This window comes from Sarcophilus harrisii, chromosome 3 (assembly GCF_902635505.1).
Source record: "Sarcophilus harrisii chromosome 3, mSarHar1.11, whole genome shotgun sequence".
In the NCBI taxonomy this organism is placed as follows: Eukaryota; Metazoa; Chordata; class Mammalia; order Dasyuromorphia; family Dasyuridae; genus Sarcophilus; species Sarcophilus harrisii.
In genome coordinates, this window is record NC_045428.1 from 176642751 (window position 1) to 176659799 (window position 17049).

Sequence of the window (17049 nt, forward strand, 5' to 3'; positions counted from 1 at the left end):
ATCCTGCCTTTTGGAAGGGCCAAAACATTCTACACCAGACTGTTGAAATGAAATATAGTCATTCATTTTACCAGAACTTTTTAAGTATCTTCTAGAAGCAAGACATTGTTATAGGCACAGCATTCAGACCTCCTTTAAAAAGCAATATGGTCTAGTACATAGAGGATGGTTATTGAAATCAGTCCTTGAAGAAGTCTTGTCTGACACATATTAAATGGGTAACCATATCACTTAACCTTTCTGGACCTCAGACAACTGCTTAAGATTATGAGATTCAGTTGAGCTTCCAAGAAAAATAAGTTGTACTTTTCTTTCATCTTCCCTCCTTCCACCCCAGTGACACCAAATAAATGTACATTAAAAATCTAAGTTTCCATAATGGCAGTAAGATGTAGGGCAATTTTTGAAAAGGTCTTCTTAATGTAATATAAGGTTACAACAAAGGTATGTAACATAAGATATACAATTAGGATGTACTATTTCTATATAAGGATATATTTATGGGTATTTTATTAGATCTTATGATCACAGATTTACAATAGGAAGGCATCTCAAAGGTTAACTACTTCAACTCCTTCATTGTATATATGAGGAAACTAAGGCCAATGAGGTCAAGTGATTGTCTCAAGTCATATAGGTAATTTGCATCAAAGATAGTATTTGAAGGTTGACTTTCTAACTAGAGAGCCAAGGCTCTTTTCCCTTTAGTACCCAACCAGGAAAGTTTTTAGTTTCATGTTGTTTTTGTTTGTTTTTAAAAATCATGTAAAGTCAATTGATAATATCAAAAACTTTGTTACTGCAGAAAAAAACTATACATACTTTTAAACCCACAATTCTTAAAAATTGTCTATCTTAAAAATTGCTGTCTATCCTGACTATTAAGACAAAAATGTCACCAGACAGAGCAGACATCTAGAAGCCATAATCTCACCAATCAAGATTATAGACCATATGGAAGTCTTTCTTGTGAAGACAACTGGGAGAGATAACCTAATCAGCAAAAGATGATAGCCCACTAGAAGTGTCTAGCAAAAATTACAATCCACAAAGCTGACACCACCCTCAGAATCTATGAAGGCCCAAACCCTGAGGGTCCAGTTATTGTGCTTTCGAACACTAGAGGTAAAGAGACAAATGGCCAGCCCTGTGGCTAGTGGAAGCCAAGAACGTGAAGATCTTTATCAATGGCCTCCTAATGATGGGAATCATTTTATAATCTCCTTTCTTGCACCTTAGGGTCTTTTGGCTAAGCAATTTGCAAACAAGTCTGAAACTGGCCACACAGTACAGGACAAGGTTGTAGTAAAAAAAAAAAAAAAAAAAGAAAATCAGGAATAATCTGTTTAGGATCATTTGTGGCTATCTTTTCCTTTCCTATATGGATACTTGGCAAGTCAGAACTGTTCACAATAGCCTAAGTAGAATAGTAGCTTGCCTCCAGGTCTAGACTAAAAATCTTTTTGCTATTAGAAGCCAGGGGAGGTAATGGCTGTCTGTAATCAAGCAACTTCATCCTTGAACCTTCTAACATCCAAACAACCCTTCACAAATTAACAATGATCACTGCTGCATTACAGGATTATAAATTTAAAGCTAGAAGGGACTTTGGAGTGCCATTAAATTTAATCACATAGCTTTACAGATATGGAAATTGATGCTCAGAGAAGGTGTTACTAGATCAGCACCCCACTGCTGGTAAATATCTAAGGCAGAATATGAATTTGTTTTCCTGAAACTAATCGAATGCCCTATCAATTATGTTTTGCTTCCACTCCAAAGCCTTGGGTGGATATGCAGAACATATTTCAATAGATGATAATTTTTTGGTCCCATTGAAAATCTCCTGTTTTGCTAGTTCACAATTTTAGTCTAGAGCAGATCATCAAAATTCTCAAAGTAGGCCAGTAGAAGGCCACTTTCATTAATATGTGATGGAAAATTCCTAGGTTCATGATTTACCATGATGGATGGAGATAGATTCTCAAAGTCTATTCTAGAGGAGCATAAGCTCTGGCACATAACAGCCATAAGTAAAGATTTTCTTTCTCTCCAACTCCCCCCTTTTCCTCTTTTCTGTTTCTCTGTCTCTTCTTGTATGTATATATATATATATATATATATATATATATATATATATATATAAAATGAATCTCTCTCTCTTTCTCTCTCTCTCTCTGTCTCTCTCTGTCTCTCTCTGTCTCTCTCTCTCTTTCTCTCTCCTCCTGTCCCTCCCCCCCCCCCACACCCATAAGGAAGTGACCAGGCTAATAATTTTGTATTCTTTAACTTCTAGTATCTCTAGGCACTGGAAGCCTCAAGGCTAACTTCCTTATTAGATTACTAAGCACTGGAATTCAGGGTCTCCAAACTAGAAGAGCTGGTTTAAAAGTTAGCAGGAGGAAAGTGACATTTGCTTTGGAAAAAAAAATACTGAAGGCAGTGAGGAAAATATAAAGATAGAGATGGCTGAAGTAGGAGCAAGGAGTTTTTCTGAATCGATCTGAGGCAGCTGTTTATACATTTTCTGCAGCTATAGTCTTTGGGTCTGGGGGCTTTCAGAACCTGATGGGGACCTTTTCATCCTCATCTCTTTCCTTCATGGGGCTCCAGGATAAAACTACTTCACATATTCTCAGATTCTTATTGGGACTCTTCTCCTAAAGATATTTTTAAAGAGTGTATTTAGTTGCTCTGCAAAGATTCTATCTTTTTTCAACTTTGGTCCTGTAGCTGAAAAAGCCTTCTTGAGTTTCAAGTATAAAGAATTTCAAAACACATTGCCCAATCTAAGGGGGGGAAATGCATCAGGATATACAAAAGAATACTGAACTCAGAAGACATGAGTAAGAAGACATGGATTCTAGGTCTAGATTGACAGTAATTAGTTTTGTGACCTTGATCAAGGCTTTTGTTTCTGAGTCTGATGTTTACAACTGTGAAAATGAGGATAATGACACATTGAGCTGAATGATTTTTAATGTTCCTTCTTGTTCAGAAATTCCTTATATATCCTACTTGGGAAAATATAACCCTCTTCCTTTTCCTTTCCATATGCATAAATATGAATGAACCACTGGGTACCTAAGCAAATAGACAGTCTCCAGCATTAAGCCATCACCAGGTAGGCTGCCATATCCTTGTGGCTTCCAGCAGTACCAACCAGCCCCACCCCACTCCCACAGCACAGCACTAAACTCAAAGGTTCCCCCCATGGGCATCAGTGCAACATCAGTGTAACAACAGATGAACAACTACAGTCACTAGCACAAGTAGCCTGAGATAATATTTCCTCAATCCTGGGAGCAGAGTTCAAATTTAAAAAAAAAGCAAAAAAGGCAAAAAAAAACCTAAGCAAAAAAGAAAAAAGAAGAAAGGAGGAGCAGGAGCAGGAAGAGGAAGAAGAAGGAGGAGGAGGAGGAAGAAGAGGAGGAGGAAAAAGAGGAGGAGGAGGAAAAGGAGGAAGAGGAGGAAGAAGAGGAAGAGGAGAAGGAGAAGGAGAAGAAAGGAGGAGGAGAAAGAGGAGGAGGAGGAGGAAAAGAGGAGGAGAAGAAGAAATAAGAATCCATTAGAAAATTATTATGGTGACAGGGAAGACCAAGACACTAACTCAGAAGAGGACAACAATGACTAAACACCAAAGAGCAAACTCCAAAAAAAAAGGGAAGTAATCTCAAGCTCAAATAGAACTCATGAAAAAGCCCCCAAAGAAGTTTTAAAATCATATAAGATAAATAGAAGAAAATTTGGGAAAAGAAAGGAGAATGGATGCAAAAAAATTGTTTTTAAAAAGGGAGAGAGAGTCAACAGTTGGAAAAGGAAAACAACTACTTAAAAAATACTGGTCAAATGGAAAAGGAAATACAAGAATTCACTGATGGAAACAATTACCTAAAAAATACAGTTGGCCAAATGGAAAAGGAAGTACAAAAGCTAACTGGGGGAAACAACTCCTTAAAACTTAAAATTGAGCAATTGGACACTAATGACTCTATGAAATTTCAAGAATCAAACAAATTTAAAAGAATGAAAAAATAGAAGAAAATGCAAAATATTTTACTGGAAAAACACCTGACATGGAAAATTGATCCGAGAGATAATCTCAGAATGATTGGATTATCTGAAAACCATAATCAAAAGGAGGACCTGGACAGCATCGATCAAGAAATTATTAAGGAAAACTACCTTGATATCTTGAAACCAGAGGGCAAATTAAACATTAAAAGAAACCACCAATAACCTCAGAAAAGAGATCTCCAAATACTTTTGATTAGAGAAATGCAAATTAAAACAACTCTGAAGTACTACCTCATAACTCCCAAATTGGTTAATATGACAAAAAGGGGGAAGGGAAATGATAAATGTTAGAGAGGATATGAGAAAATTAAGACATTAATGCTTTGTTGGTGAAATTGTGAACTGATCCAACCATTCTGGTGAACAATTTGGAACTATGCCTAAAGGACTATAAAATTATGTATACCCTTTGATCTAGCAATACCAGTACTAGATCTGTATGCCAAAGAGATCATAAAAAGGGGAAAGAAGGACTTGCATGCAGCATGATCTATGATGATCAATGAGCAACTCAGTTCTTCTCAGCAATAGTGTTAGAAGTTTAATCTTGTGACTCTTATTTTAGTCTTTTTTCTATTGTATTATGTTTCTCTTTCTTCCCTGATCATCTCTGGTAAGCACATTGAGTGCTATATTCAATAGTTGCTTGAAACTCCTGAATTCTTGATGCTCTTTCCCAGTGGCAAAAGCAAGATGTGTACTAAAAGGACTGCATAGTTGAACATTCTAGGCTGTTCTCCCAACTACTCCTGGTATTTTCTTTTTTACTTTTACACTACTTCAGAGTTAGAAAGAACCCCGAGAGCCCATCCAGTCCAATATATATCAGAACAGGAATCCACTGTAAAAATAACTCCAACTACTTCTTAAAGATCTCTAGGGAAGATGAATCTCTCTTAAGATAACTATGGCTACTTTTGTCCAACTCTACATCAGGCCAAAACCTACTTCTACAATGTCTACCCACTGACCCTTCATAGTCAAGCAGAACCAGTAGAATCCCTCAGTCATGAAACAATCTTTTTAGGCCTAGATCTTTTCTTCTCTCTGATGCCTAGGTTGTAGAGATGGGCCTGTTTCCATGTTCCCTTCTCTCTAATGGGAACTGTCTCACTTTCCAAAGACAGCTTTCCCAAAGAATTCTTTGAGGGAGCAGCTGATGACACAGTGGCTAGGGTACTTCTGAAGTCAAGAGGACCTGAAGGCAAATCTAGCTTCAGACGTTTCCTAGCTGTGTAATCTTGGAAAATTCACTTATTCTCTGTTTGCCTCACTTTCCTCAACTATAAAAAAGGGATAATAATAGGACTCAGCTCCAGAGTTATTATGAGGATCAAATGAGATGACATTTTTAAAAAACCACTTAGTTGACACATTGTTCAGTAATTCAATCATGTCTAACTCTTGAGTTTTCTTAATAAAAAACACTGCAATGGCTTCTCTGAAGCTAGATTTTAATTTTAGGTCTTTCTCAGCATGTTTATTCTTTTCCTCTTTCTTTTCAACTGCCTCCCCCCTCTATATTGAAGTCCTATAATAAAGTCCTGTAACTATGTACTTTAAATATGCTTCCATGCTATAAAACCAACCTGACAGCCAGGATTCAATAAGCCCTATCTTGACTAGCAAATAGTACCAGAACGCAGTCACCTGTACTTTTGCTGTGTCCACCTCCTCTTACCCAAGGATTAATAATCATATCAATATTATCTTTGCTACTGTAAAGGGTAGGACAGTGACTTCCCTCACTATCTCTGTGATTCTGAATTATCATCTGGCAAGGCTGAATCTCCCTTCCCTGAAAATATCCTCCATCACCCATCAATGTCCTTTTCTTTAGCATCCCTATCCCAATCTTCTCTATCCTTTCATTGTGATCTTCAAAACTCCAATTCTCATGCTAACAAACCACCCTTCATCTCTGATTTTGTGATCTCCCCCATAAGTCATTTTGTATGTTTTCTATATTGTATAAAATTTTTAACTTATGTAAATAAGTTAAAGATATAGGTAAGATACATATGCCATCCCCAGCCCTCAATAGAATCTGAGTTTCTTAAGGGAAGAAATAATTCCCTTTTTGATTTTGTAACTCTAGTGTCCAAAATGTTACAAGATGCACATTGAATTAAATTGAATTGAATTGAGTAATTGAAATGACAACACTGCCTAAAGCCACAATTTATGGATTAAGTCATTTTAAATTATTTTGATTTCAGACTAAAAGTATTACAGTGTTATGGGCCAGAACTTGAAACAAGATGCTAAGTCACTGGAATTGATAGAAACAATGTTTATGTACTTGGTTCAGACCTTTGGGAGAGTTCACAGCTTTAAGAGAGCATATATGAGGAGGAGCTCCCACAAGCCCACTAGAGACTTCAGGAGATTCACAAGTCAGAAGGACAAGCCCACTAAAGGAATAGCCCACTAGAGGAGGAGCCCACTAGAGGAGGCAAGACAGATTCATTCCATATTCCACCTTTGTGCTGGCTGGAGGGTTTGGATTCTAGAGGCTGAAGCGGGGAGAGATGAAGCAGCAAGAGCTATTGGAAGCAAGGAGAGAGAGAGGCCTCTAAGAAAGCTACTTGAGCTATTTTGAAGGAGACAGTAAAGGAACTGGACTTTTAACAGCTGGCTGCATTTGAGTTGATTATTACTCTGAACTGAAACTAAGGCTGCTTCCAGAAGACTCCCAAGAAACATGCTCACAGAGAACATTATATTATAGAGAAGAAAACATTACATTTTGGCGCCTGAACGTGGGACCAAGAACTTTCATCTGTGACCCAGAAATTAGGGCAAGTACAAGAAGGAAACTTTCTTAAAAGACTAAAATAGTATTTCATCTAACATGGGACAAATGTTTATGAAACAGCCTTCTGTTTCTCTTCAAGGAAAATGTGTAGAGAGCATTGTCAGGGTTATGAAAAGCCAAGGTTTGATTATAATTTGGGAGCAGATCACTGAACTGTCCAGTACATATCTCCCTGGTTCTCTATGGAAAAAGAATTGAATTTAGAGGAGTGGAAATTAGTAGAAGAGCAACTTTGTCAATCCTATAATGATAATGGACCTGACTCAATTTCCAAAGACATACTTAATATATATAATTTAATACAACTGGCTTTAGGAAATTATATAAGTGATAGAATAAGGAAAAAGAAGAAAGAGCAGGAGAGGGAGGTGCCAACTAAACTAGGTGAAAAGGATGAAGAAGCAGATAAGAATTCACAGCAGGAGAAATTAGATCATTCGCAATCCCCCAAGTTACCTCTCTCAATTAACCCTTCATGGATGGAGGGAGAAGGAGAAGGGGGAGAGGCAGTAACGCAATCAGTACCTCCTATGAAGAAGCCTGTGACAAGATTAGAAAAGGCATTAGTTAAGGCAAAAAATGAAGGACAGGACGTATCTGATTTTATAAATGCATACCCTGGGATTGAAGAGATTAACTCTTCAGGTCAAAAAAGGAGAGGATAAACTCCTTTTGATCTGGAAAATTTAAGGATTTGAAAAAGGTTTGCACTCTTTATGGGGCTACTATATGTTACTAGATAAGTTGGCTTATGAAATCTTAACCCCCAGTGATTGGAAATCCATAGCTAGGACATGTTTAGAACCTGGACAAAACTTGCTGTGGCTTTCAGAGTATCATGAATTATGTAGGATTCAAGCCAGACACAATAGGCAAACAGGAGTTAATGTACAAATCACTTTTGACCAACTAGTAGGTGAAGGTCAGCCTGAAGAGAATTCAGAACAGATTAATTATCCCTAACGGTGTATGAGCAAATTTCTAAGACTGCAATAAAAATTTGGAGTTCCCTCCCCAGACAGAAGAATGAAGGTCAAGCCTTCACAAAAATAGAGCAAGGTCCCAATGAACCCTTTGCAGATTTTGTGGGACGTTTGCCAACAGCTGTCACAAGAACCATTAGAGAAAATGCAGCTACAGAAATAATGACCAGACATTTGGCAAAGGAAAATGCTAATGAGATTTACCAAAGAATTATATGGGACGACACAAAGATGCTCCTTTAGAGGAGATCATAAAACGCTGTGCCACAGTGGGCACAAATGCTTATTATAATCAGACTATGATGAACATGGAAAGACAGGGTCCCTCTTGGCAAAGGAATTCTAGAGAAACTCATCTATGTTTTCAGTGTGGAAAAGTTGGACATTTGAGAGTCCATTGTAGATATGGAGATAGAGTGAGAAAACAAGGTGAGAGAAAACCCAAAACCCCATGTTCAAAATGCAACCAAGGCTTCCACTGGGTCTCAGAATGTAGATTGACCTAGGGAAATGAGAAGTGGGGCCCATCCCCAAGATATCACTCAAAAGACAGATGGGGCATAATGGCAGCTGAGTTTACACCCTGAGAGTTTTTAGAAGGTCAGGACTCTGATATGATCAATCAGCCTAAAAATAATCACATGGCAGAAAGGGATTACATGATCAACCAACAGAAAAGCAATAAGATAGAAAGAGATTACAATTGGGGCTTTTTAAACCAACAGGGCAGTGTCCAGTGCAAACAGCTCCAATGTAATTGCCAGATGATGAGGAGAAATCCCCAAAGTGGTAAATAGAAGGGAATTATGTTAACTGCCTAGGAGAGAGGGTTTGCTTGTATTCCTACAGACAGAGAAGGAAACAGATGGAAAAGGAAACAGATGGGTGGCAATGAGCACCTGGAGAGAGACAGAAAAGGAGAAAAACCTCAAAACAAAGGAGAAGAGCTAAGAAACATCTGACACTGAAAGAGCATAGCAATAATGAGACTGTTGCAGCACTTGAAAACTAGCAGGAATCATTGGATTCCTTGAGATGAAAAATTGTTGATAAAGACTGTTGCAGGACTTGAAAACCATCAGGAATCATTGGATTCCCTAACTCAAGATAAGACTGTTGCAGGACCTGAAAACCAGCAGTAATCATTGGATTCCTTGAGATGAAAAATTGTTGATGAGACTATTGCAAGCCTTCAAAACTTGCAGGAATTATTGGATTCCTGGCACATGAACTAATGGACAATAGATTCCTTTTGGACTATTTCTAGGACTTATGGACATGTATAATTCCTTATGTTGATTCATGTTATTTGTTACATCACTACTAGCCTGTGTTATGTTACTATGTGCTTATGTAATTTATGTGATTATGTGTAATGCTTCCCATATCGATGGATTTATGTATACCTGTTTCAAATGAGCCCCTTCAGAAACCCGCTAATCTGATTTGATTTCCCATTTCCTTTGGTATTTTCATCTCCCTTCCTGAGATGTCAGGGAGGGCATGATCACCTCCTTTTTATTGTGTTTTCACTCCTTTTTTGAGCAGTCAGGGAAGATGTGATCACCTTCTTTTTGGAGTTCTCACCTCCTTGAGAAGTCAGGGAGGTCATGACCACCTATGTTCTAAATCAAAAGAAAGCAGGAGATATTATGGGCCAGAACTTGAAACAAGGTGCTAGATCACTGGAATTGATAGAAACAATGCTTATGTACTTGGTTCACACCTTTGGGAGAGTTCACACATTGGTTCACACATTAGAGTTCACACCTTTAAGAGAGCATATATGAGGAGGAGCTCCCACAAGCCCACTAGAGACTTTGAGAGATTTACAATTCAGGATTCAGTCCAGGAGATTCACAAGTCAGAAGCTCACAAGCCCACTCTCAGAAGAGGAGCCAGATTCATTCCATATTCCGCCTTTGTGCTGGCTGGAGGCTTTGGATTCAGGGGGAGCTAGAGGCTGAAGTTGGAAGAGACAAAGGACTAGGAGCAAGAGCTCTCAGAACCAAGAAGAGAGATAGGCCTCTGAGAAAACTAACCAGGCTATTTTGAAGGAGACAATAAAGGATCTGAACTTCTGCTGGGTCTCAGAATGTAGATTGACCCAGAGAAATGAGAGGTGGGGCCTCTCTGCATTTGAGGCTGGCTGCTGGCTGCATTTGAGGTGATTATTACTCTGAACTGAAACGAAGGCTGCATCCAGAAGCCCCCCAAGAAACCTGCTCCCAGAGAACATTGCATTATAGAGAAGAGAACATTACATTACAGGTAATGGAAGTTCATTATTTAGTTCCTAAAATATTAACTTAGAGGACAGATAAAGCCACTGTTCAAACTCATTTAATTTGTTTGAATTCTTTAATATAACAACATGCAGCAGTTTTCAAAAGTTGTTCTCTCTTATGCCAGGTATATATTCTCAAGATTTTTAACACTTATTCCAAATCAAGAGCTCCTGTCCTATTTTAGGAGATTTGTTTTGACCCAAGATGTTATTTGAGATCTCATTTTCACCATATAAAAAAGTGCAAATTAAAACTGTTTAGGATCTATAGCTGATTTAAAATGCAAGAATGTAGAAATTGGCAGAAGGTAAGAGGGAAGGGAATAAATTTATCAGGCTAAATATACATGTTGATGTAAAGGGTCTCAACATTTTTTAAAAAGCTCATTTACAAAAAAAAAAGAAAGAAAGAAAGAAAAGAAAAGATAAAAGAATTTAAAAAAATTTTTTTAAAGCTCATTTATTTTAGACCAGTGATCTGCACAAAAATTGGCTATATAATGAGAAGACAGCGCTCTTTGGAAAAGACCCTGATGTTGGGAAAGATTGAAGGCAAAAAGAAAAGGGGATAGATAAAGATGAAATGGATGGTGTCATAGAAACAATGAACATGAACTTTGACAGACTTTGAGAGATAATGGAGGATAGATAGAAGGACACTGCAAGCAATAATCCATGGATAGGATCACAAAGAGGTAAGCATTCAATGACTTAACAAGAAAACAAGTGAGTTGTGCCCTGACCGTATAGAAGCTATAATCTGACCCCAAGGGATAGATATATAATTCACCAATCACAATGTGAATCTCACCCTCAATGGATTCAATGAAATATAACTATCCTTTTCTCCTGACATTCCCTTAGTGCTACTCATCTTTCCAGTGTGCAAATTCCCAACCTCCATCCTTCAAAACTGAACTTGTTCTTCCTCTCCTTCCTCCCAGAGTGTTACACCTGCTATCAGAGCACAAATGCTCTGGGAAAATCCATCATCCACCTCATTTCCAACCACATTCCCAGAGCATCTGTTGGTTTTAGAAGACACCCCTTCAGAAAGTTTCTGTGCTTCAGGGAAGTAATAGGTGAATAAAAACCCAATTTCTTTTCTTTTTCATTTAGAGTTGGACAGGGTTAGGCTGGGCTAACATGAGTGGATTGGATGCCACAGATCTTAACTGTCAAGAGCATCACTGTTTTCCAGGATAGTAATTGTGGTATTGTCTTTAGCCCCTCACTCTCCCTTACTACCAATTTAATCAATTTCCAAATGTGATTGTCTCTACCTCTACAACATCCTTAGTATCTGTCCTATTCTCTGAACTCACTCATCTGCCATCTTAAGTCTATTGCCTTTTACCTGGTCCCCTTGCTTCAAGTCCCTTCTCTATCCAATCCATCCTCCACTCAGTGGCCAAAATAATTTTCCTAAAGCTGAGGTCTGACCATGTTATCTCCTCAATAATCTCCAGTGGTTCCCTATTTAATCTAGAATAATATTATTTCACCTTCATTTCATCTTCTTAAATTTTCATACCCATTATCAATAAATTCTGATGAATTATTATCTCAAAGATTAAACATAAAATTCTCTGAATTTTAAAGTCTTTCACAACTTGGCCCTTTTCTATCAACACTGGTTCTGTGGACATGATTCTTATTCTTTGGACTTTTGTTCTACTGACTGTCCTCTTACCATGAATATTCTTCCTCCCACTTTCTGGATTCTTTGTCTTACTTCAAATCTCTCTCAAATCCTGTTTTCTGCAAGAAATCATTTACACTATATATATCTTGTCTAACTTTTTTATATGTGTTCTCTTCCATCAGAATGTGCTCTCTTTGAAAGCTAGAAACAAGTTTGGTTTTTTTGTTTGTTTATTTGTTTGTTTTTGTTTTTCTTTGATATTACTTCCCAGTCTGTCCCAGTTCCTGGCATATAGTAAGCTTTTTATTAATGCTTGCTTTTGATTGATTGATTTTTATATTTGTGTAAATTTTTAATATGTACTATTAATATAATAGTATATGTAGCATAACAATAAATATGCACATATTGAAGTTAATTTTTTTTTACTAATGGAATGCATGATAAAAACAGTTTAGAAATACTCTAGGCAATTGCATATTGTCTTATCATATGAAAAATATTCTCATCTGTGTATGTAGGTGAAAACATTTTCCTGGCCATATAACATGCTTATTCTTTCTTGACTGGTTAAACCAGCTAGTGTCAAATTTCCACTTTATTTTTGTATTGAATCTATTTTTTCCTTGGAAAAAAAAGACATTGGTTTCTAGGGTTTCAACATTGAAATGTTGGTTTCTTACTTATTGCTCTCCAAATCTGGCAGAAGATCAGGGTGAAGCAGACAAAAGCCCAATTCCACTCATGGTCTTTTCCCACTGTTGACACTCCCATGAAGATGAAAATCAGTGTCTCACTGACACTGCTCAGCATCTTCATGAAGTATTTGATGGTGGTGTAGGAGGTCTGTGACACATTTTCTTCCACATATTTTTTCATTGTCACGGCACAGGCTGTGATCCTATAAGAGCAACAGAGTCTCAGTCAAAGCTAACAATTCTTTAGGGACAATTTCAAAAATAATCTTGCTGACAGGGATAGTTATATACTAATTTTATCTTTTAACCCAAATGACTTTCTTCTTTGCTGCCATGCTATAGATTTTCCTTAAAAATTATTTTTTCTTCTACTGACCATTTCTCTATAGTGAGAACTTTTTAACCTGGGATTCAATTCTATATAATCAAATATATAATGATATAATCACTTTATATAAAGGCAGAGTTTTGATTAAGCTTTTTCATATATACTCATATACACACATATACATAAATGGGTATGTGTAATACAGTTACATACATGTATATATGTTTGTATGTACATATATAAAAATATTTTGATCTTATTGGTTTCCATTGTAGTCTTATGCATTTTAATTTATTCATTTAAAAACATTATTCTGAGAATGGGTCCATGACACATGTAAAAAGAATTAAAGGTTTCTCAAAACTTAAACATTGGAAATAACTTAATTGTTCAAAATAGAGCAGTTAATGCAATGTCGTACAGCCAGTATTTCCTTCTGACAATTATAACTTGGAAAGATTGAGAATGGTATGACCTTTACATGATAAAATGATAAAAAAAAAAAGTCTATCTGTAAACTCTGGAAAGGTTAGTTTGCATCTTCCCCATAAAGTTACCAGTTAAACTTTTACCTTAAATTTTCTCATTCACATTCTTTTATTTCCATTTCAAAGAGCACTTTCAATGGCACTAACTCAGTATCAATTGCCTGGGAGGCATAACTCAGGCAGGAATGCTATTAGTCTTGTTTTTACCACAGGTAGAGCATTTCTTATGATTTGTTTTTATGTATATAGTTCAATTAAAATGTGTGAGGTCCCGGGCACTGGTATAGTAAGAGACATAGAGCAAACTCAAAAGATCAGTTTAGACTAAAAAACAAAAACAAAACTTAGGAAACAATAATCTGAGACCTACATTGAAGAAGGCAAATTTAAAATTAATTTTTATCTTCAGAAAACATCTAAACTTCTTATTTTCTCCAGTCATCTATCTCTTCTCTCTCTACACTGAAATAGTTGAACAATAATCATTGTCTTGCCATAGGAGCACAGGAGAGTGAGAATGTAGTAGTTGATGATAGTAGCCAAGAATGAGTTATTTCAGGATCTACATTCCCTTACTTCAAAATATATTCGTGTATATGTGTATACATATTTACATATATAACATATCATTTTTATAAACCATCTGATATATATAGATGAGGCCTTTATATGTATAAATCACTTTACATATATAATTTTTATATAACTAATCTAATAACATGCAATTTTGATTCAAAATGATTGAATTATTTTAGAATTCTATAATTTAATTATAAATTATAGACCTATAATTTAATTAATTGAAAGGTGCTATTAATTCAGTAATTTCCCATTACTGGAACTTAGCAATAGGAAATTAATACTGAAAAATTGTCAAAATTAGTATTCACTAACAATTAGTATTGTTGAAGATTCTAAACTGATATTACAAAAACACAACTCTTTCCTAGGCAAATAATGTTGGTAATGCAAATGTAGATGTTGGGGAAACATTTGTGCCATACAAAAGGTCTGAATCAGATTCTGTGAACATTCAAAAACTATAAATTCTATACCAACTATGAGGGTTAATTTAAAAAGTAATGGCTTTTTTTGATATATGCCCATGATAGAATGCAAGCTACTTATTAGCAGGGACCATTTGATTTTTATTTTTGCATCTATAGAGCCTGGCACATAAAGTGCTCAGTAAGTGCTTGTGGATTAGTTGATTGATTAAAAATGGTCCCCATAGGACTATTCTGATTCTCTTTTAGTTGTGGTGAGGGATGATTCTTAATTTGTACTCACGCCAGGATGCCGGAAAGGTAGAGTGTTTCAGCAGCTAAATAAGATAAGTAGCTGAACATGAAGACAATCAGTGGTTCAATTGCAGAAATGTTCTGTGTGAAACGTGTGATAAAGGCAGAAATGAAACCGAAGATGATGCCAAAAAACACCCCTCCAACTCCTACCACAATAAACCGGGCAAATCCAGCCAAAATGTCAATGGGTTCTATGTCTTCAAATTTATGCATCTTGGTGAAGGCAATTAATATATTGTATAACACCTGCACAAAAAAACAATGAACACTAATTAGAACTATTTGGGATTCTTTAATTTCTAATTTGTGTTTAAGCTATAATAATAAACAATAATCATAATAATAAAAGCTAACATTTATATAGCTTTTACTACCTTCCAGGTGCTATGCTCTTTACAATTATCTCATTTAATCCTCACAATCATCCTGGAAATTAGGTGCTATTATAATCCTCATTTTTCAAATGAAAAAAATTATTTTGTATTTATTTTGAATATACTTTGCATTTATTCACCTTATTTGTATTCCCTAGTTTGTTTTTATCAATACCAAACTCTGACTTTGGTGTCCCCTTCAGTATTCACGGGAGCATTATATAGCTTCTTTCCACTTTAAGTGGTCTTTCAGCTATTGGGAACTCCCTTGGCTTTTACTTTGACCTTTGGTCCCAGAAATGGCTGATGTCCATACAAGTTGACTCACAAACTGGGGGGAAGGGGAGGAGGACAACATCATCAATCTGCAAGTCTTTCACAAATCTGGAGTCAGTTAGTAGTCAATTGAGTTGGCAATAGTCTCTTTTATTTAAATAAAGTGAGGCCACATTACTAGCAAGCCTTGGCTGAGTTTTGAGAGGGAAAATAGTGATTTATGGTTACAAAAGAAATCCAAGAGAAATCCAGTGGTTTTACTGTTCCACTCTTTGCATGACTCTATCCTGGAGCAACTTTAGATGAGGCCTTTGGAAATCACTGGGTGTTGCATTTTCAAAGTCAACACAGATCAAGGAAGTGAGGAGCAACATGAGAAGTTAGCATCTCTATCCCACAGCAACCAGAAACAGCAGTTTTGCATGAGCTTCACTGGGTTTGTGGGGTGGGGGAATGAAGTTAAACTCAAAGAAAACTTTAAGAATATGTTCTAACTTGAAGATTTGCATGTGGCTGCCACAAACTGAAACTGCCTTACATCTGTTTGCCATGCTGTTAGAAGCATGGGTTGGAAAGGATCTTAAGAGGTCACCAAGATCATATTCATGTCATTTAGTTCTCTTTGAAGAAAGATGACACTAACCAGTTTGAGAAATGGAAGTCATATATAATTAAAGAGATTAACTTTACAGGAATAATGATAATGGCAGTCAAGATTGGGGTGCAAGTCCTGATCCTATATCTAATATATGAACTGTCTTAGGTAAGTTTTCAATACTCCTAAGGCAACCTTCTAAGACCAGAAATTAGGGAATCCACAGGAATTCCCCCAATTGATGAAATCACAAGTCTTCTTCCCCATATCAATCTCAGAGCCCTAAAAAAAAACAACAAGCAAAAATAGAAACCTTAGAAGTATTCCAAATATTGTATAATTATGGCGTGGCACAGTAATAAATGTTTAACAACTGGTCCTTGGGAGGGGGGGGAAATATATACAACCTTTTTTTTTTTTTTTTTTTTTTTACACTGAGGCAATTGGGGTTAAGTGACTTGCCAGGGTCCCATAGCTAGGATATGTTAAATGTTTGAGACCAGATTTGAACTCAGGTCTTTCCTGACTTCAGGACTGGTGCTCTATCTAAACAACATACTTTTAAAAATTAATTAATTAATTAATTAATTTTTTATTATAATAACTTTTTATTGACATAACCCATGCCAGGATAATTTTTTACAACATTATCCCTTGCACTCACTTCTGTTCCGATTTTTCCCCTTTCTCCCTCCACCCCCTCCCCTAGATGGCAAGCAGTTCTATATATGTTGAATATGTCACAGTATATCATAGATACAATATATATGTGCAGAACCAAACAGTTCTCTTGTTGCTCAGGAAGAACTGGATTCAGAAGGTAAAAATAACCTGGGAAGAAAGACAAAAATGCAAACAGTTTACATTCATTTCCCAGTGTTCTTTCTTTCTTTGGGTGTAACTGCTTCTGTCCATCATTGATCAATTGAAACTGAATTAGGTCTCTTTGTCAAAGAAATCCACTTCCATCAGAATACATCTTCATACAATATCGTTTAAACAACATACTTTTAAGCTCAATCTGCATTATTAGCTTTTTCTCCATTCCTTTCTTCAGTATAATCAACAAAACAATAAATCAAACCCTAATTTGTATTGTTGTTATTTAGTTGTTTCAGTCCTGTCCTTTTGGGGGTTTTCTTAGCAGAGATACTGGAACAGTTTGCCACTTACTTC

General features: G+C 36.3%; 1 protein-coding gene across 3 annotated transcripts in view; it reads right to left on the bottom strand.

Annotated features, from left to right (window-relative positions):
- SLC9A4 (solute carrier family 9 member A4) overlaps positions 1-17049 on the bottom strand; it is a 78926-nt gene that overhangs the window by 24869 nt on the left and 37008 nt on the right. For all 3 annotated transcript variants that reach the window (XM_031958804.1, XM_031958807.1, XM_031958806.1), the window contains exons 3-4: positions 14615-14874; positions 12494-12711 (exon numbers count right to left, since the gene is read on the bottom strand). In XM_031958804.1, the coding sequence (XP_031814664.1) occupies positions 12494-12711; positions 14615-14874 (478 nt within the window). The remainder of the gene's footprint in view (positions 1-12493; positions 12712-14614; positions 14875-17049) is intronic.